The 21288-nt window shown below is 42.8% G+C and overlaps 1 protein-coding gene across 4 annotated transcripts in view; it reads left to right on the top strand.

The window, feature by feature from the left end:
• The window catches only part of ATL2 (atlastin GTPase 2), a 61476-nt gene extending 41665 nt beyond the window's left edge, over positions 1-19811 (top strand). Inside the window, exons 9-14 of one of the 4 annotated variants that reach the window (XM_045010454.1) lie at positions 587-714; positions 3969-4025; positions 5392-5463; positions 11692-12123; positions 16016-16126; positions 16509-17798. In XM_045010454.1, coding sequence (XP_044866389.1) covers positions 587-714; positions 3969-4025; positions 5392-5463; positions 11692-12123; positions 16016-16123 — 797 coding nt within the window. In that variant the 3' untranslated portion in view covers positions 16124-16126; positions 16509-17798. Of the gene's footprint in view, positions 1-586; positions 715-3968; positions 4026-5391; positions 5464-11691; positions 12124-16015; positions 16127-16508; positions 17799-19277 lie in introns of those variants that run through there. The other 3 variants (XM_045010452.1, XM_045010451.1, XM_045010453.1) reach the window with 3 other exon arrangements.
• Positions 19812-21288: the final 1477 nt, after the last annotated feature.

Genomic DNA, 21288 nt, shown 5'->3' with positions numbered 1-21288 from the left:
AACTTAGAAGTGTGCATTGGCATGTTCTCTTTTTGGGTTGTTAAACATATGGAGGAATTGATTATTTTTTTTCCTGGTTGTGTGTTGCTTTTTAAGTTTTCAGGTAGCTGTTGGCTGTAACCTTGCAGATTTAACATTATCCAAGATGGGCAGGTGTGGGATTCTGCAGTGTCTAAAATCAAAGGATTTACAAGCAGAATCCCAGGAATTCCACTCACATTTTGGTGGGTGAGGAGCTGCTAATGTGCCAAAGGGTGGTGTAGAAAAAAAATTCTTGCGTCTTGGAGAGTTCCCACCAATCGTGTGCTGGGAGCAGAGACCTGAGAGGTTATTCTGTGAATGGTCTTCAAATAATTTATTCTAGTTACTCCAGTACTATATAGATGAAGGAAAAAACCCTACTCTGGCAATTGGAAACTATTGTAAAATTTCTTTAAGTCCTAAATATTTCTTCTGGAAAAGCAAATTAGTATAAGCATTGTTTTTTTAAAGGGATTTGTTGTCAGTGTATTTTTCTAGACAAACTCATTATTACTTGAAATTGAGATGTACCACCTTTTTCTCTGACTGATTCAATTTCCATCAGACATTGATGATGATTTCAAGAGAGAGCTGCGGGATCTGGTTCCATTACTACTTGCTCCTGAAAACTTGGTAGAGAAAGAGATCAGTGGATCCAAGGTGACTTGTAGAGATCTAGTAGAATATTTTAAGGTAGGCAAACGCTTGTACTAATTTTTTCATGCCTTACAAAAATTATCCTAATTTTAGAATGCGTTCCCAAAGAAGAGGAGATAGTATCTAGGTTGCCACTTGCTGATGAGCTTTAGGTAGTTGTGAATTTAATTTCAGCACTTCGACTGAAACTGGTATGCATGGTTTTACACCAGATCAGCTCTAAGGGCGATCGATCCACTGGGGGTCGATTTAGCTAATCTAATGAAGACCCGCTAAATCGATCGCCGATCACCAATCGCTCACCTGTTGATTCAGATACTCCACCAGAACAAGAAGCATAAGGTAAGTCGACGGGAGAGTTTCTCCTGTCGACACAGCGCAGTGTAGACACCACAAAAGTTTGACCTAAGCTATGTCAACACTGGCTATGTTATTCACATAGCTGGAGTTGTGTAACTTGGGTCGACTGAGCCCCATAGGGTAGACCTGCCCTAAGTGAGCTGCTGTTTTGGCTGTGCCTTTAGATAGGGGTAGGACCAAAAGGCAAATCTTAAATATTTTTCTTGAATAGAGATGATCACTTCTAGTATCCTTAAACTGAGTTTGAGTGAGACAACTTAGAGCAAAGTGCCAATCTTGGTCCTGATATAACTTTAAATATGGGTATTGTGTGTAGTTACACCTGTAATTAAGCATGTGTCTAAGCACGTCCATTTGAAGAGCTGTTTTCCTAAGCTCATAACTTAGTCAAATTTTTGGGCTGAAATTGTCCATGTTCTCTCTCAACCTGAGAGAACTCTGCTTTGAAACATTAGAATAAAGATGGCATAGCTGTTTTTAATGGCTTGTGTAGGGCGCACACACTTGCTGCTGTTTAACCGAAACAAAACACTTCTGCCACCTTTTGAAGGCCTGTGGTGTCTCAGGGGTTACAGCAGAAACTTGAGAATAAGCAGTGTGTAGTTCCTAAGTTTCCAGTGTGCCTTCTGGTGCTCTGGTGAAAAATCTGTTGTGACCCGGGGAGAATTGCAAGGGTTTAAAAACTTGTATCATGCAGGCACACTGCTGTTGTCAGAGAAGAAAAGGGTTGTTTTTCCTAACCTCACAATGTTGTGTTGGCTCCACTTGTGCATGTGTGGGTAAATTCTGAAGAACTTCATTTGTAATATGAGGGGGTGTGCAAAGTAGGATCTGTGAGGGCATATAGGGCATCTGCAGCAACCCTTCCTTTCTGTTCTGCACATTCTGCACACCCAGCAATGTTTGATTGCTACCTAGCAAATAGTTCTTCATGGTCAAACTTCTTTTTAAAACAAAATCCCCTTGGAAATTCCAGATCAAAATCTACATTAAAAGAATGTGACGGTTTCAAAGTGAAGCACTTGAGTCAGGAAATACCAAAGTTAAGGCAGCGCTGACAACCAGAACTCTGGCCCAGGTGAGCCAGTGTAGTAGGACAGCCTTTAATTACATGGTTGCATGCACATTTTTTTCTCCATAGGACATCTGCCTCACTTAGTTCAGGGATTGGATGTTTAGTGAATGTGGAAGGGACCACACCTGAAAAGTGAGGATAAAATATATCAATATTTAAGAACAGCTGCCTGATTCGCGTTGCACTGTCCAGCCTGTGCAATGAATGACGTGGGGTGCTGTGAGAAGACTAATATGTGATCATGCAAATAAAGACTCACAACATATAGGCACTAGGGAGCAGAACTAAGATTGGGAGGGCCGCCTCCAGTCAGGAAATAGTGAAGTTGAGAGCTTTTCTTTGCTCTTCTCCTGGTTTAGTTCATGTTGGCCGTTATTCAGAAGAGTTCCATGCAGAATGGCCACTTACATGTCTCATAACATAGAACTCTGGGTGCTTGGGGGCCCTCTTCCTTGACTTACATTCTGAAAGTGGAAGTCCCACCCCCAGCATACAGGTCTATACATCAGCATCAGGGACCAGGACTAACAGCAGGGGAAGGAGAAATCTCCTCTCTCTCCGTCCCCCACTCCTAGAGATGGATAACTCTGAGGGAGAGGGGTACAGGAGGAACACCAGAAGAGTTCAGTGTGCTAGCTAGTGCAACTGACCCAAAGCAGTGAACTCCCTGCTGCTGACCAGAGCCCCAGGTTCCCATTAATCTGACCCAGAAGGCCTAAATTCCTTCTCCAGCTCACTGCATACAGGGCATTGCTCCCCGCCGACCTCTGAGGAGTGTGCAGATTGGACACAGTACGTTGTCCTCTTCCTTTCCTCCTAGCTACAGACAAAGGACAACTGAAGCTCTTGGGTAGGGGTGGGGAGCTGAGGACCAGCTTGATTGTAATCAGCCTACTTAGCTTCCCCGCACATCCTGCCACCCCAACAGTCCCTCCCATGTCCCAGGGTGGGTAGTTTCTTCACCTTCCTCCAGATTATCTCTTATTCCTTCAGGGATGGGGACATAAGTGTTCCTCCACCCCCAACTTGTTCACTGTCTGGGGATGGAATGTAACTTTCTGCTGCTCCAGATTCTGGGGAGGGCGTGTGTGTGTGTGTGTGTGTGTGGGGGGTGTTATCTTCCTGCCCCCCAGCTTTGAGGAGAGGGGTTCTCCCCAGCCCCCCAAAGACTCCCCCCACATACATTTGGGGGGTGTGTGGGGGGCCATAGGTGCTCACTCTTCCCTGATGGGCTCCAGGCTGCCACTCCTTGAAACAGTAGTAGCCTCTTCTCTTCAAAACCCTCTTCTATGTGGTAGGCCTGAGCCCTGGTGATGTACAAACCCACCTGTACAGGGAATGGAGATGTCGGGCTCTGAAAAGGGCTGGTATGGTGTCTCTAAACAGACTTGTTTTTAATAAAATAAAACCCCAAGATTCATCCCTGACTCACTTGGGGGCGTGGGCGTGCGCGCGCGTGCGCGTGTAAATTGTAAACGTGTCAGTGAAAAGAACTTTCAAATGAAGCAAGTAGAAAGCATTTTTAGTACCATGATAGACATAGAGCTCTAATCTTGGTAAAAGCACAAATTAATTGCCATGTGTCGCTACAGTATTGCTTTGAGTCACTCAGTACGGAGATTAGTAGGGACAGCATTTATTGTAAGGGGTTTGCAGTGTAAAGGGATTAAAGCATTGGGATATGTGTAAATGTCAGTTGTAGATTATTTTACTCCTACACATAGAGATTTGCTTAATTGAATATTTAGGATTAACCTGAAGGACTGATTTGGACCCTGGCTGTCTTCCCATCATAAATGCTCAGGTCAAAAAAGAATCAATAAAACAAAATTTAATTAATTGTTTTGTTTTTCAGGCTTACATTAAAATCTATCAGGGAGAGGCGCTACCTCATCCTAAATCAATGCTCCAGGTATTTCCTTATCCTTTAAATATAAGCAGAGTGAAGAAACAAAAATAAAATTATTTGCAATCATTAAGGGATGTATTTCTTCAAGAGACTGAAGATTGTGAATGAAGTGTTAGCACCCATGGAGCTACGTTTCTTCAAGAAGGGCCGAGGCAGTTACCCACTTTGGGGGGCTTGTGTGGGTTCAGAATCACCTGAAGTGGTAGCCACTGGGGTTCTGATGTATATTAGCATATCCACTTCTTCAAAACCTTGCCATGTTGTCTACATTTTGACTCCGGTTCCAGTATTGTTTTTATAAGCTTAGTGTCTAGTGCTAATAGATAGGAGCACTTAGTCAGTTAGATGTCTGCACCATTACATGGTGATTTTCACTCTGTGAGTCTGTGTCAGATAAGGTAACTGTACATATTCCCCTCCGTGGCTGATTCAGGGAGGAAGATCAGATTTAGGCTGAGCTTTGTGCAGTCCAGTCATGCCTTGCTCAAGTGTACAATGCTTACGTTGTTTGGGGTTTAGGACTTGCAACAAGGAGGTGCTTAGTTTGTGCTGGCTTTACCTCTTGGGTCTTGAGGGATAGATGGCTGAAAGCCCCTTTAATGAAAGAAGCCGGAGGAGTTCTTTGGTTTAGAATCTGAAATTGTTCTGAGTACCTCCCCTTCAAGGAACCATCTCCTTCTTGGACTTGTCTAAGGGTTCAGAAAGCCACTTCCAATGCCCCCTCAGATCCAAAGACAAGGGATGGACTCCAGTGGATTGCCACTTCCCTTCCTCCTTCCCCCTGTGACTTTGAGGGGGCGGAGGGGGAACTACATTCTTTCCTGTAACATTAATTAGACTGGTTGGCTCTGCCATGGAAACATGCATGACCCAAAAAGACACTGCTTACTAGAAATGTTGAGCCCGGAACCGCAGGCCTGTGACCTGACAGAGATAATACACTCAGGGGAGAGGGGGAAACTGCTTTTTATATAGCAATGGATTTTTTTTCTGACCACTTTCTAATATGTTAATTTGGATATCCTTGTCCAGTTGGTAACCATCAAAATAGTCTCTTCCATACCTGTCTTATGATAGAAAGATCATGTACAGGCATATGGATGTATAATTATGTAGCTTTTCTAGAGTGCCAGGGCTGAAATCTTGGCTTCTAGTGAGCTATTTTAATCTATTTTACAGCAGATCCTTTATTTGTTCAGATGGAAGGTTTTCTTCGGGTCTGAAGTTAATGAGTAAACATTCAAAATGAAATGGTACAAAACTGGTTAAAGGTGTTGGTGCTTCAGAATGTATAACTAATATTACTGGCAAGTCAGATACAACCATGTACAGTGCTTGATCGATATCTGTATGCTTTCATTTTCCCAAGGCAACAGCTGAAGCCAATAATCTTGCTGCAGTAGCAGGAGCAAAAGACACTTACAACAAAGGCATGGAGCAGGTATGTTGATTACAAAATTAAAGCAACGGTATGTGTAGTAAGGCCTCTGTTGTAGAGTTGTGCACAATGTGGTGTTAAACGGTTACACGGTTAACATGCTAATGGACAAACTGACTGAGCATCAGGACTCCATGTGTGAAGATCACACATGCAACAAAAGTCACAAGATCACTCATGAGGGAGGGAGAAGGAAATTGATGGTGAGGTAGGGGGGTGGGATTGAGATGGATTTTCTACATGTGGAACGCCACATACTAAATGACTTAAGAATTCTTTTAGTAGCAGCTGATTAAAAAGATACGAAGCAGCTAGTAGAATGAACAGATGCGTTTGGTGGTAGCATCACTGTGCAGGGTTCACACTAAAAAACATATCACCAAAACCCAAACAATTTTTTTGTTGTTACACTATTGATTTCTGATCATTTTCTATAAGACTATAGAGCAATAGCTACTGTTAGCCATAAAATGTGAAGATTAAAAGGTTCTTAAATATTCAGTATTTGCAAAATCCAAAACGTTTCTTCCAAATAGCTACGTGTGGCTAACAGTTTCATTCACCGTGTGCTACTTCAAACTCCATTGTGAAGGTGCCCTTTTATAGTGAACAAACTAGCATGGCCCAGTGTGATCATCAGACCATGAAGTTGGGCAACAGTTTAAAGCCACTTATCACAGAACCATTGACACCACATGGGAAATTCTGAAATACGATTGTATGTATGTGTTATAGATATCAGGGGGTATTTCACTTACTGTGGAGCATGTTCCCATGAAAATAGCATCAATTTAAGATTTCATCTGCTCCTGTAACTACTGTAAATTAGTGCCATGACCACCTCTTGACTACTGTGTGCAGTACTGGCCACCACACCTCAAAAAGGATATGGTATAAGGATATAAGAATGGCCAGACTGGGTCAGACCAGTGGTCCATCTAGCCCAGTCTCCTGTCTACCGACAGTGGCCAATGCCAGGTGCCCCAGAGGGAATGAACAGAACAGGGCAGTTATTGAGTGATCCATCCCCTGTCACCCATTCCCAGCTTCTGGCAAACAGAGGCTAGGGACACCATCCCTGCCCATCTTGGCTAATAGCCATTGCTTCACCTGTCCTCCATGAACTTATCTAGTTCTTTTTTAACCCTGTTATAGTCTTGGCCTTCACAACATCTTCTGGCAGGGAGTTCCAGAGGTTGACTGTGCGTTGTGTGAAGAAATGCTTCCTTATGTTTGTTTTAAATCTGCTCCTATTAATTTCATTTGGTGTCCCCTAGTTCTTGTGTTATGAGAAGGAGTACATAACACTTCCTTATTTACTGTCTTCACACCAGTCATGATTTTATAGACCTCTATCATATCCCCCCTTAGTCGTCTCTTTTCCAAGCTGAAAAGTCACAATCTTATTTCTCTCCCCTCATACGGAAGCTGTTTCATACCCCTAAGCATTTTTGTTGCCCTTTTCTGAACCTTTTCCAATTCCAATACATCTTTTTTGAGATGGGGCGACCACATCTGCACACAGTATTCAAGATGTGGGCGTACCATGGATTTATATAGAGGTGATATGATATTTTCTGTCTTATTCTCTATCCCTTTCTTAATGAGTCCCAACATTGCAGATCAGGAGAGCTTGGAGATGGGTGATAGGAGTGATCAAGGGCCTGGAAAAACCCTCATATGAGGAGAGAAGAGATTGGGATCATTTGCCTTAGAAAGGAGACTAGAGGGGAATGAGTCTATAAAATGATGAGTGGTACCCAGAAGGAGATCAGGAATTTTAGTTCTCCCCATCTCACGACCCCAGAACAAGGGGATGCCATCCAATCAAACTAAAAGGTGGCAGATTCAAAACAGAAATCCTTTTCCACACAGTTTGTAATTGGACTGTAGAGCTCACAGCCAGAGAAAGTCATCAAGGCTAAGAACTTAACATGATCCAAAAAGATTGGGTACGTGTGGTTATCAATCATTAACTATAACAATTCTAGATGATAAAACCTTTGGAAGGGATACTAAACCTCATCTTCAGGATTTAAGCCTGTCTTGTCTCTATTGGAGATCAGGATGATGCCTAATGTGGGCAGATTACCCCACATCTACCCACTGCAGGGTTCTTACACCTTCCTCTGAAGCGTCTTGTGCTGGACTCTGTCAGAGACAGGATTCTGGACCAGGTAGACTCCGGGTTTGATCCAGCCTGGCAATCCCTATGTAATAAAACGGAGTAGGAGTATTCCCACTTTGTGAAGACCTTTGAGGTTTTCAGATGAATTGTTATAAAAGTGCTGAATTATTTCCCACCTGAAGTCATGACTGGCCAGGGAGATGATTGCAGTATTGGAGGATTTAGACTTCCGGTAAGGAATAAACAGGAACAGATGTTTTCTTACAGATCCTGTTTTCATAGGAACTTCCCAAGTGATCTATCTTATGTAATAAGTGTGGCTAAACAAAACAAGTCCTTATAAAACATCTTCTGGATAACTTTGAACATTTTCTGTACCAAGTCTTGATGTGACAGATGGGTCTGAAACTTTTGATGCTAAGAACAGAGTAGAAATAATTGTTTTGGTCTTTATCTTGATTAACACTAGTTTTAATCAAGTCTTTATTGTCAGTATTACCATAGCTCCTAGGAGCCCAAGTCATGGGCCAGAACCCCATTACGCTGGGCACTGTGTAAATAATGAAGAAAGACAGTCCCTGTCCAAAGCGTTTACAATCTAAGTATGATGAGGAAGAACAGGTGGATACAGACAAGGAAACAATGAGGCCACGTGGGTCACCTTGATGAGCAATGGTCTCACTACAGTTAAGCTGCTGGTGTGCACATGGGAGGAAGCATGAAGGGACTTGTTTGAGAATTTAACTAGTGGTTGATGGATGCTGACATCATGGGTCAATCGAAGGGGAGTCAGTCTGTTGATAGTGAATGAGAGAGGTCATGAACTGCCTTGGCAGTGAAGACAAGCAGCTTATGTTTGAGGTGACAGAGAAAGGGGAGCCCGTGGAGGGATGCAAAGAGGGGAGAGATGGTCAGAACAATGGGCTAGAAAATGGTCTTTGCAGCAGCATTTTGACTGGATGTAAATGGAGCTAGATTACATTTGTCAAGCCAGAAAGAAGGACGTTGTAGTAATTGAGATGATTTGAGACTGGACAAGAGTCCTAGCTATGTGGATGGATAAGAGAGGCCCTAGCTTAGGGATGTTATGCAGAAAGAATCTTCATGACTTAGACACAGCCTGGATGTGAGGATCTAGAGTGGTCTGGTGATGCCCAGATTATGGGCCTGAGTGACTGAAAGGATGATGGTGGTGGTCACGGTGTTTGAGAAGGTGAGGAAGGAGACGAGTTCTGTTTTAGCTGTGACTAGCTTGTGCTGACAGCTAGACAACCATGAGATATTAGAAACAGACCAAGATTTTAGTATGGACAGAAGAAGACGGGTCTGGAGTAGAGAGAGAGATCTGAGAGTCAAGAGCAGAGTTGAATTTGTATTTGTGAATGAGATCACCCAGAGAGAAGGTGCAGAGGGAGAAGAGAAGGGGACCACGGCTGGAGCTCTCTGGAATCTCCCCAGAGAGCTGGATGGGGGGATGAGGAGGATCCTCAAAAGGTCGCACTGAAGGAACGATTAGAGAGGTAGGAGAAGAACCAGGGGAGGATAGTTACAGAAGCCAAAGGAGGACAAGACTTCAAGAAGAGGAGAGTGGTTAGTTGTGCTGAAGGCAGCTGATGGGTCAAGGGAATGAGGATAGAGTACTGGTTCTGAGCTTTGGCATGGAAAAGGTCATCTTGCTCTTCGGCAAGAGCAGGTTCAGTGGCGTGTAAGGGGCAGATGCCAGTTGGAGAGGGTCAGGGATGACATTAGAGGTGTTCTTCTACAGACAGATCTTTAGCAGGAGCCATGTAAAGACAGAGGACTAGGATAAACAATTCAGAATGATCGTTTGGCTTATGCCTCCCTTGAAGGGGGCAGGATGGACGGGCAGGTGCATGTTGCTGATATAAACTCTTGTCCTTAATCTCCCCCTGAGAGCATTAAGTCTCTCTCCCAGATCACCTTTTTACCTCAAAAGGACTGGATGGGACACCTTAGAGCAGCGTTGACTAGCTCCATCTGCCAGAAAAGGTCCCTGGGGCACAAGGTACTTGTCCTCTCTCCTGTCTGCCTGGTTCCCACTAACCAGGTGCAAGAGAGCAGGAGTGAAACCCATCTTTCCTGCATGGCCCTTCACAATATGGCACCAGATGTTGCTTTGCTGAAGACCGTGGCTTCAAATTCAGAATCGTAAAGGCAGGGTGCTGTGATTCGCCACCCAGATGTTCAGTGAAGCTGCTCATAGCAAACCCACTGAATAGGAGACTGAGACAGGTAGAGGGAGGCCTTTATCATTCAAATCACCTGCTTGCCCTTAGGGAGTCTGATGCACAGATGAAAAGGTAATGTTATGTGATGGGCAGCTGGAGTATTCCTGGGGGGTCTGTCTTCACACTCTGCTGAACTTACCAAGAGCCAAGGAATTATGACGACGTTTGTTTTTGTGAACTCAGAATATGGCCCAGTGTGTTTGATTCTGTGTAGACCTATTAAATCTGCTGTGTTTGAAATCATCCCAACTTTGAGAGAGCCATGCTTATGGGGGTGTGTTCCTGGGCTAGACACTGTTCAGAATACTCCAAAGCTGAAGTTCTGAGCAGACTAAAAACGCTTCCCCAACCTCTGGTTCTTGTTTGTTGCATCATAACTGGCTCAGTCAACTCCTTTTGCTCAACTGACTGGAGAGAGGTGCTCTATGCTGTGGGTCCCGTTCTCTGGTTTCACCTCAGTGATTTTATAGCATTTCCTCTGTTCCTTTAAAAGCTCTCTTGGAAAGAAACCATGGCAGCAATGGACATTTGCCCCCTTCAAGAGGGGCTGCAACACAAGCAGAGAGATAGACACAGCTAGGGCTTTGACCAAGCTCATGAGACACTGGTTGTACAGTCCTAGTGGCTTACACTAGCTAAACCCAGTAGGTTCCTACTCTGGCTGGAGATGGCACAGTGGCTGATCCATCAAGCTAGCTACCTTTCCACATATGAACGGCCACTTAGAAGTTTCCACTTAGGATGCAAAGAGGTGCTCTGGTTCTATCTTAGGGTTTGTTCTTCTTAGCCGGGTCACTGAGGGTGGAAATTGAGTAGTTTGAAGTCTTGCAAGCGGTGTCTTATGTGCCCTTCTAACTGACCAGAAAATCACGTAACTTGGTGAATCACTTTAAATTGCTCCCCCAAACAACTTGATTGCATTCTGTAGTCCAGACCTGAAGAGATGGCACCTTCAGAGATCTGATTGATATTCAGACTCTGTGAGCCATTAGAGTCCTGTGAAATCAAGTTTCTGATATGGAATATTTAAATCTACAAGATGCAGTCACAGCTGCCAACAGGGTTTTAAAAAAATCCATTCTTCCATAGGGAGAAATGGAAGCTTTCCCAGGCTGGGGCCATCATGTTTTGAAGAATCTCTGGTTTTACTGGGGGAGGGAATGTTTCTTACCCTCCTGGGCTGTTAGCTTTGCACCCGTAAATGAACAGTGTCACTTGATGCAGTGCTGCCTTCCCAAGTCTGCAGGCACAGCTACAGCATGTGACACTATTGATGGCTTTGCCCAGCTGCAGCACAGTGAAAACTGGGGATCGATAAGACCTAGCTGGCATCAGTGGGTAGTTTCACCCTGCTAGGTCCAAAGCAGAGACTGAGGCAAGGGCTAGAGTTCTCTACCCCTTTCCTACCTGTTCTAACAAGAGCCAGGAGGTTCTGAGATTCTACTTCACCTAAAAGGAGAGAATTGGTCCTGTGTACTTATTCTATAAAAGTGAACGTTACAGCAGGTCCACAGTTTCCTCAATGCCACTGAGCCCCCCGCCACCAAAAAACAAACAAACAAACAAAAAGATGGAGAATATAAAGTCATGTTAGACTGAACATTACTGGATGGTTGAGGCTATTTCTGATTCTTAGGCTTCAGTCTGAAGTAGGAGGGTCTTAACGTTACCTGGAGCTTTGGCGTGTTCTGACCTTGGTCAGCTGCAGGGTGCGTGTGGTGCTTAAACTACTGCCCTCTAAGAATCAAACATCAAGCAAGTAATGGTTTGTTTGTTATTTTGAATGCAGTGTTGAACAACACAAGCTCTTCCTGTTGTACCCTGACCCCTCACCTCTGGTTATTGTTCTCACAGGTTTGTGGTGGAGATAAGCCTTACATTGCTCCATCAGACCTAGAGAGACAGCACCAGGATTTTAAAGAGTCAGCTGTCAAACAGTTCTGTTCTGTGAAAAAAATGGGAGGAGAGGAGTTCTGTCGGCGCTACCAGGAGCAGCTTGAAGCGGAGCTTGATGAAATCTATGCAAACTTTGTGAAGCACAATGATGGCAAAAACATCTTTTATGCTGCTCGTACCCCTGCCACTCTATTTGCTGTTATGTTTGCCATGTATATCATCTCAGGACTGACTGGCTTCCTTGGTATGAACTCCATCGCTAGCCTGTGCAATCTCATCATGGGGCTAGCGCTGATATCCCTTTGTACTTGGGCATATGTTAAGTACTCTGGGGAATTCAGAGAAGTTGGAACAGCCATTGATCAAATCGCTGAAGCACTATGGGAACAGGTTGGTATCTATTTCACTATGAAAGTGTCCTTTCTTGGATGAGTGGGCCAGTTACAATTCCTGTTTAATGCTGTTAATCAAAAAGGGTTCTAGAGCAGAGTAAAGAATCCTTGTTCTTCTGGAAGTATAGACGTGTAACTTTCAAGGAGGATACCTTGGAGAAATTAGAGTAGACTATAAAACCAGCCCCAGGATATCATCCAGTGTCTAGTTATCTGAGGTCCTTGCTGACACTAAGTTCTGAGAGTAGCACACAGGTGGAAGGATTTAAAAAAAAAAGTCCTTGTTGATTACTTTTCTCTGAAAAGTAAATTTAAAAAGCTGGTGAAGGATTCTTAGAGGTAAGTTAAAGTTGTTGTACATTTTCATTTCTGATATGGTGCATGTGAGACTCCATCGATTTATTGGTGCAAGTGGTGTGACACCACAACAGTGCCTAGAATCATCTCTGTATCTGTCATCCCCTTGCTGTTGGATAGCATGCCTGGCACTGAAGAGAAGGCTAATTAAAGACTGCAGGGAAGAAAATCAGAGGTAATGAATACCTGCAAGGAATCCAGCTTGCAGTCGCTTCCATAGGCGAAATGGCTGTGGTGTCTCTCATTGGGGAAACAGACTGGTTTCGATATTACTGATAACATTGGAGTAGCGCAGTGGCTGGTATAGTGCCAATGTAAAAATGTTTGTTGGAACCAGTGGTTCTCAAGCTGTGGCCCAGTCAGCGCACAGCTGTGGCCCATGTGACACCCTCACGGCCATACAAGATTTCGTGTGGATGTGGTCCATATAACACACAGAAAGCGGCCTATGTGGCCCACAATAGTAAATAGGTTGAGAACCACTGGCTGGAACAATTGGCCTCTTAAAAGCCAACATAGGATATGACCTTACATTAAGGTAGCAAATATGGTAAATGAATTTTTCATTCAACTCTTAATTTGGGAACATGTATGTTGCATCGCAGAGGAGCAGGGACAGAGTCTGACAACCCATGTGATCATAAGCAGAGAGTTCTTTATTCATTTCCAGCATGCTCTTATATCCCATTATGGCAAGCAATCAGACAGTTGCTAATTGGTTAACAAAATTAACACAGCCACAGCTGTAACCCCATAGGGTAATTATCATCCTAACACCTGTTTGACTTATCATCCTATTTACAATTAGCTGGCCGATGAGAGCGCGCCCAAGGTCAGCCCTTTATACACAATTCCCAGCGTTATCGGCTCGTCCCAGAAGCCTAAACAATCTCAGCATTTCACATTCTATTCCCAACACATGTAATTTTGCCTTTATAGCCTTAAGCCAATCTTGTTGCTACTTTATCTGATTGGCCAACTGTAGGGTAACTTTGCGGCTAGCATATAGGATTTGTGATGGCTTTTCAGAGGTTGAATAGGCAATGCCTTTAGGAAAAGTTACTGGAGATTCTATAGCTCTAATACCTATAGTACAGTGGAATTGAAACTTTTTGGATGTGATGCTCTGAGTAAAAATAGGCAATGACATGTGTTGAGCGCTCAGATGAGAGATGTGATGCTAAAAAGTGACAAGCAAATACTTGTATGAGGTAGAAAATCAATACTTAAGGCCTCGCAATGGAAACTGGTTGTTTAAATACTGAATCTCAGTTCAGGATCACTGTATGTAAAATGGTACGGGGCAATGTGCAGGATAGGACTAATATGGTAATAAATCTTTGTCCTCAGCTATGTAAATTACCTTTGACAGATTTTCTCTTATTAAGTTGCAGGAAGCAAAACTAGAGGATAGGGTTGTAACTTGAGGAAATCTGATAAATTTTCATAATTTACTTTCTATGTCCTAATTCCTGAAGCTTTGAAAAAATCCATACCCTCCTGCAGTGCGATATAAATTCTGACTTCATAATTGTTTTGTCCTAGCTTGAAGTGGCTTCCTCGAGTGTAGACTTCTTCAGCATCATATGTAAAACTGGGGTTTCTAAGCATGCGGTTGGGTCCTCTCTCCAAGGAAGAGACCAGGTCATAGTAAATCAACACTTAAGTTTTGCCAGCAGAGAGGGGTAAATCACACCCCTAACTGACCTAGCTATGCTGACCAAGACTCTGGGATAGGTGCAGTTATACTGGTATAAAAGCCTTTTGCTGGTTTCACTTACTTTGCTTGGGGACTCTCTTGCTGGTGAAAGCTCCATTCCAGCTAAGAGGGTTTGCCAGTACAGCTGTACCGACTAACCCTTTCTAGTGTAGATAATGCGACTGGTTCAGTCACAGAGACCCCCTTGGGACTATCGTCTGATGTGCTGAAATTACCTCTGAGCCCATTTTTTCTGCCAGCTTGGAACTCCAGAACCCTGTCTTGTTGAGCCAGACACACTAGCCTGCTGCAACACAGAGCCAGGGTCTGGTCCACGCCCCCAAAGCTGCAGACTTAACTGAAAACAGCTCAGCAGGTCACCTGTCTCCAGCACCCAGATCCCAATGGGATCCAAACCCCAAATAAATCTGTTTACCCTGTGTATGCTTTATACAGAGTAAAACTCATAAATTGTCTGCCCTCTATAACACTGACAGAGAGAGATGCACAGCTGTTTGCTCCCCCAGGTATTAATCACTTACTCTGGGTTCATTAATAAACAAAAGTGATTTTTAAGTATAAAAAGTCAGATTTAAGTGGTTTCAAGTAATAACAGACAGAACAAAGTAAGTCACCAAGCAAAATAAAACAAAACACGCAAGTCTAAGCCTAATACATTAAGAAACTAACAGGTAAATCTCGCCCTCAGAGATGTCCCAGTAAGCTCCTTCCTAGTCTGGGCCCAATCCTTTCCCCAGGTACTGTCCTTGTTAGCTCCAGCAGGCATCTTAGGTGAAAAGCAGGGGCTTCCTCATGACTGAGGCCCCTCTTCGTTCTCTCCCATCCCCTCCTATAGCTTTGGCACAAGGCCGGAATCTTTTGTCTCTCTGGGTCCCCACCCCCCCCTTCTAAATGGAAAAGCACCAGGTTTAACATGGATTCCGCCATTCTTTCTGGGCTGGCTTACGTGAACACAGGAAGGCTTGCAAGTAAACAGAGCCATTTACAACCAATTGTTCTAGTCAATGGGAGCCATCAAGATTAATCTAAACCATCATCAATGGCCCACACTTTGCATAATTACAATAGGATCTCAGAGTTATACTTTATATTTCTAGCTTCAGATACAAGAATGATACATACATACAAATAGGATGGACACACTCAGTAGATCATAAGCTTTTGTTATGCTACCTTACAAGAGACCTTTTGCATAAAGCATATTCCAGTTGCATCATATTCACACTCCATGTATTTCCATAAAAGATATGGAGTGCAACCTCTGACACCTGTCATTGTCATTGGACTGTGCGTTATCCTGTGAGATAAGAACCAGTTCCTCTCTGATTGCTAGTGTAAGGCCTGGCTTACACTTAAAAATGAGATTGACCTATTTGTGTTGCTCAGGGCTGTAGTTAGTCTAGCCCTCAGTGTCGCCGCGGCTACTCTGATGGAAGAATTCTTCCGTTGACCTAGCTACCGCCTCTCAGAGATGGATTAGCTACGTCGGTGATGGATGAGTTCTTCCCAACGTAGGAAACATCTACACTATGGCTCTCTTGGGACACAGCTGGAGTTGTGTTGCTGCAGCAGCAGTAGTGTAGATGTGCCCTTAATCATTCTGAAACTGAAGGTGGATTCCTTCTTTGTCCAGTGTCTCATGCATGTTCTTGTGACTGACTTCTAAATCTCTCTGCTTTTCTCTTTTCTCTTTGCTTCAGAGGAATCCCAGGAAGGTGAGAAATTAGCAGCAATTAGTCTTATTAATTAGTTGCCTTTATTTTCCTACTGCTTGCTGCGAGTCCTTTTCCTAACAGCTAAATTCATATTTTAGGTGTGTTCCAAACTCTTTGAAGTTGTTAGACGTCGAATGATTCGCCGTGTTCTTACATCAGCGCAGCGACAGCGACTCTCGTCCAACAATAACAAGAAGAAAAATTAGACAGTATTTTTACATTTCTTTCTGTATCTGAAGTGTTCACACTTACACATATAGGACAATAAGCAGGACTAATGCTGTAAACATACCAGATTGATGCTGCTTATAGGGTATGGAACTGCACATCCATCTTCTAGGAACTGTAAAGTGGTTTGAATTCAGTGAAATTATGCTGTGTAGGAGGAAATCGGTTTTGTTCATGATTCACCTCGTTACTGTAGCACAACAGCTCTTGACCATTTCCTTTTTAGTGCATCACATTTTTGTTTTTTATTTTTCAGATTCCAAGATCTTAATTTTTTTCATTACTTGAATTCTTGTATTTTATATATTTTAAAGGGTTATTTGATTTACCTCATCTTTATTTTGCACATTTCTCATACCACAGGTATTGAAGCCCCTGAGTGATAATTTGATGGAGGATAACATGAGGCAGTCTGTAACAAACTCTATCAAAGCAGGCCTCACTGAACAGGTGTCTCATCATGCCAGGTTAAAGACAGACTGACAATCTCCTCTTCAACTCTGCCCTCTCATCATAGACATGCTGTACAATGAGAACTCAATAAAAATAAACCAAAGTTTACAATCAACTATAGATGTAGTTTAGTGTGACTGGCTTCACTGATTGGTGCCATCAAGTGTGAAAAATGAGTTTGTCAACGTTAAGCATTCTCTTTAATCTGCTTCTAAGACAGATCAGTGCCATGGAGACTGGTAAATGCGGGGACTCTAAATGCAGTTGTTGTGTGTTGTGCACGTGTCCCAGGGTGAGTGACTTTCCTCCTTTCCTGAGATAGTGCAGTCTCTGGCGTGCAATGGAAATGTATCCTCTGTACAAGGGTATTTCAGGGAAGTAATTGTCAAATGTGTACAAGGAAATCTTGTAACCATGTGTTTAGCCACCCAATATCCCATTGAAACTTTTAAGTTCTGGAGTATTTATAAAATCACTGTATCAAGAGTCAGATTGAAATGTCAGTGCTAGCTGGCATCAGTGAAGCCAATATTGAGCCACTGTATAAAGATCTTGCTTTACTGCTTTTTACACCGCTGTTATCCCAATGCATGTTGGTTCCTCACGAAAAATGACATTAGAACTAACTATTGTAACCAAGGAAGTGATTCAAAGTGTACATTTGTCTTGCCTTTTTTGATTCACAAACTTTGTCCTACAGGAGATGCATATCAGAAAACTGAGCTGTCTTTTTCTGCAGTTTAGCCTTCATGTATATAATACGCCATTAATTTTACTGGGGGGAAGTTCCATCCAAAAAAAGTTGCCTACAGCTATGAAGCAATGAGTTAGGACTGTCTGTACAGCGTGTTTAGTTTTTATTTTTAAGAAGTCAGATAGGGCGTGTATATGAAATATAAATATATAAATACCATTTTGTATCAAAGTTTTGTAGTTTATGGCAAAACCTGGTTCTGTGGTAGGCTAAGTACAGTCCCCGTGACGGAATGCTTGTGGCTCATGTAAACGTGTGAATGCATAAACAGTTTGACGTTTTTGATATATTTGTGATATTTACCTGCCTTGAGCACTGCGATCTCTCACCCCCTGGGAAATCAATGGGAATGTTGGTTGTGAAACTTCTTGTCCTGTTGCATTTTAAAGTTATTTCCTGTAATTTATTTTCAGTACATGATTAAAATAAGTTGTGTATATATGAAATGAAACTCATCTTTCTTCAAGAAATGGTGGTGTGTATGTATTCCACTACATAAATCATGTCAGCTATTTAATCTGAAAAGATCAAACAAGAATTGCATGCTGTACTTAGCCCAAATATGCTCCAGCTTTTAATGAAGATGAACTTGAAAGTATATTGCTCCCCTTTCATGCTGGCATGTATCTCTTTGAAAGAGAACACTTTGTCTAGCAAATCTTGTAAAAAATATATAATTTTTTTTGTGGTGGTGGTATAGGATCTCATCCTAATTAATACCTCATAAAGCATGCTACTTCACTTGTTGAGTTGCATGTCAGTTTCCAAACTTCATTGATTGTATTTTTCAGAAACTTTGTTTTATTATGGATTGTGACCTTCAATTCCATATGTATTAAACTGATATGAACTAAAATGTTCTAAAATATATACAATAAGCCTAAAGAAGGGTAAACTAAATAGCATCTTAACTATTTCAGTTTCATCTGAAAATGATCAGTTGTGCAATGGATCGTTTTGCATTCATCGTTACTTACCTAGTAGCAAAAGTAGGAAACTGATTGATTGGTTAAAGCTCCTAGAACTTCCTTTTTTCAGACAAATCAAGGAATCAAGTCAAGTCTAAAAATATGATGCACTAGGCATAAGGGAATTCTGCCATGATTGTTCAATGCAATAGGCAATAAATTCAACTGGGAAACAATTGGAACATCAATGTAGCTTGTATGTATGTGTATGTGTGTGTATATATATTTTTTTTTTCTGGAGTAGCAGGTGTTGAGTCTGGAGAAAGTCTTTAACTGAGAGACAAGGTGTGTGAGGTAATATCTTTTATTGGACCAACTTTTGTTGGTGAAATAGACGAGCCTTCGAGCTACAAAGAACTCTAACTAAAACAGGCATGTATATTGGGTTATGTGGTTTCTTTAAAATTTAACAAGATTGGATGCAGTTTAAAGTACAGCAAATGGAACATTTGAAGGGGTTTTTTGGTTGGTGTTTGACAATCCAGTAAATTACAACAAAGATAAATGAGAATTCTACAGTGCCTTCACGATAGTACCAACTTACTCCATCATAGCACTCCCTTCTTTCTGAAGGATTGTCGAGCTCACTTCACAGCCCCTGAAAGTGCAGCCTTTATAACACTGCTGGCCATCAGGTTGCAGTGGAAGGATGTATGTCACTTACAGCAAAACTGTCCCAAACCCATCTGCTCCTTGGATGTCTTGCTAAAAACCTATACACAAATGTTAGCCTAATGAGATCCTAAAATAGTTGAACCATTGCAGGCAACACTACTTGCATTCCCAGTTCTGGGTCTAAAGGAGATGATTTGAGATGCCTTCTCCAGTATATAGTTTGACTTCTGCATGATCTACTTTCAGAAAACTTGTCTTAAACCCCCTGAATAAGTTAATTTTTTTATTTCAGCATTCCTGAACTGCTTTCCAACTCTGTAACAATACCTGTCTTTCATCCAGGTTTCTTCAAGAGGAATTCTGCATATCAACTGGCTTGTTGTTTTAAGCTACCATAAGCATTTCACCAGAAAGTGTTTTAACACTGAAGCTTCAACTGGAGGCCCTTGTGTAGGTGGCTGCATGTATCCAAGACTGTTGTGCAGGGGTAAAGTGGAGCATGTGGCAGCTGTACGTACAGGCCTTCAACTTCCATTTCCCTTTTTGTGGCAACAAGAGGAGAAAGCTATTAAGCCAAGCCAGTTTGGCTGACTTATAACACAAGTGTTGCTCCAACACTCAAAAACTTTGTGTGATGTTCTAACTCAAATGCCAAACCCATGTCCATCTCTCAGCCCACATCCTGGAGCCAAGGATCCAGCAGGTGCTTGAAGTAGCCTCCTCAGCACTACCAATTTGAGACTTTTTTATTAAAGCTCCAGCTGTCAATGATTTACACCAAAATCTCAGCTGTTTAAATCTTGTAACCCTCCTGGCTGTAAAGTAAAGCAAAGCTTGGACCTGTGACCTCAAAGGCTCTGAAACTTAAAAATCATTTCTAAAGTACGTGTCTCCTGTTTCTGAGTAGTTGAGCACCTCACTCTCTCTCTCTCCAAGGGTCCTGTGAGGACAATACAGCATTGTCAGGCAGTGTTACCCTCTTGCACAGAGATGAACGGCTCTATTTAGGTCACATTGTCCAACAGCCCTGGGATTAGCACAATTACATGGGATCTGGAAGCCCTGTTTTCAGATCCTAGCTTTGCCTGATTTGGAGTATGGACTTCAATCCAGGTTTTCCACATCCCAGATCTACCTCCTAACCATTTTGCTGTGGTTAGGTATCTCTACCCTGTCTTGGGTACCAACTTCAGCAGTGGTGGTGTGACTGGATCCTAACCACCTCTGAGCATGTTCTAAAGACTGAACAGTGGTGGTGGAACCGCCCTTTGCTCTGCAGGGTTGTGCATGCTTCCAGGCTCCTACCGAACTTATCAAAACACTGCTTGCCAGCAACACAGAGTAGCAAGAAACATCTTCAGCAGGCTGGACTGAAGTCTATTGCTATTCCTTTTGGATTGAGTGTTTGCACCTGTTTGTCACTGACACTTTTAAATTAGAATCCAGACCACACCACTCCCCACCCAGCTGAGAATCACAAGTGCTGAACTGTACCTGTTTCTCTGATGTCTACATCATCAAGCTATGCCTCTTCCTCTAGTCTAAGTTGGGAGCAAAGCAAGGGAATCCCTACCTGGGATTTTTCTGGTAGTTTTAAACTATCTCAGAAGATGATTTAGATTTACCCAGCTGGCCAAGGAGTAAACCTTCCCATGCTTCTATAAACAGCCTGCTGAGGGCAAAGTGTGTTGTCCTGCTGTAAAGCTCCTAAGCTGAAACAGATTCCTTTCTGAAAGGTTTAAACAGCATGGTTGGCTACCTTCTCTCTAAGGCCAGGACTGACTGCTGCTGTGGAGCTAGACTGTGCTATGGAGGACTGCAGTGTAGAACCAGTAGTCAGAGCCCCTCCTTCTGCCTCAGCTCCACCAGTAAGGCTCATAGCACCCTCTAAGAACCTAAATGAGCTGAGGACAGTCCCCCCCAGAGTACAGTACTAAGCATTTTCTAGAACTTTATTTTCCAAGACTGTCCAGCTGTTTACTCACTAATCATCACAACACCCCTGGAGTAGGGGGTAAGTATTACTCATTTTACAGCTGGGGAAACAGACACAGGTAAAGTGACTGTCCAATAGCTGACACTACTGGCATGTTACAACTGAAGACCTCCCTGCAGGTCACTTTACTTTGTACCCGTTTGATGCCAGCTCTGCAAGCACAGTTAAGAGGAGCCTGACTCTTATTTCCAGTACATTTTGAGGACCAAGAGAGACTTGAAGCTGAAATCCAAAACCTGACACTGGAGCAAGATTTCATTCTTTCAGCTGCTAGAACTAAGATCAGCTTACAGCTCATGGTAGTGAATAGGAAGTGCCCATCCCCTATGGAAACTGTTTACAGCCCCTGGGAGCAGC

Source organism: Mauremys mutica, chromosome 3 (genome assembly GCF_020497125.1).
Source record: "Mauremys mutica isolate MM-2020 ecotype Southern chromosome 3, ASM2049712v1, whole genome shotgun sequence".
NCBI classification, from domain to species: Eukaryota; Metazoa; Chordata; order Testudines; family Geoemydidae; genus Mauremys; species Mauremys mutica.
The sequence above is the reverse complement of the archived record's forward strand: the minus strand, read 5'-3'. Positions and strand labels throughout refer to the sequence as shown.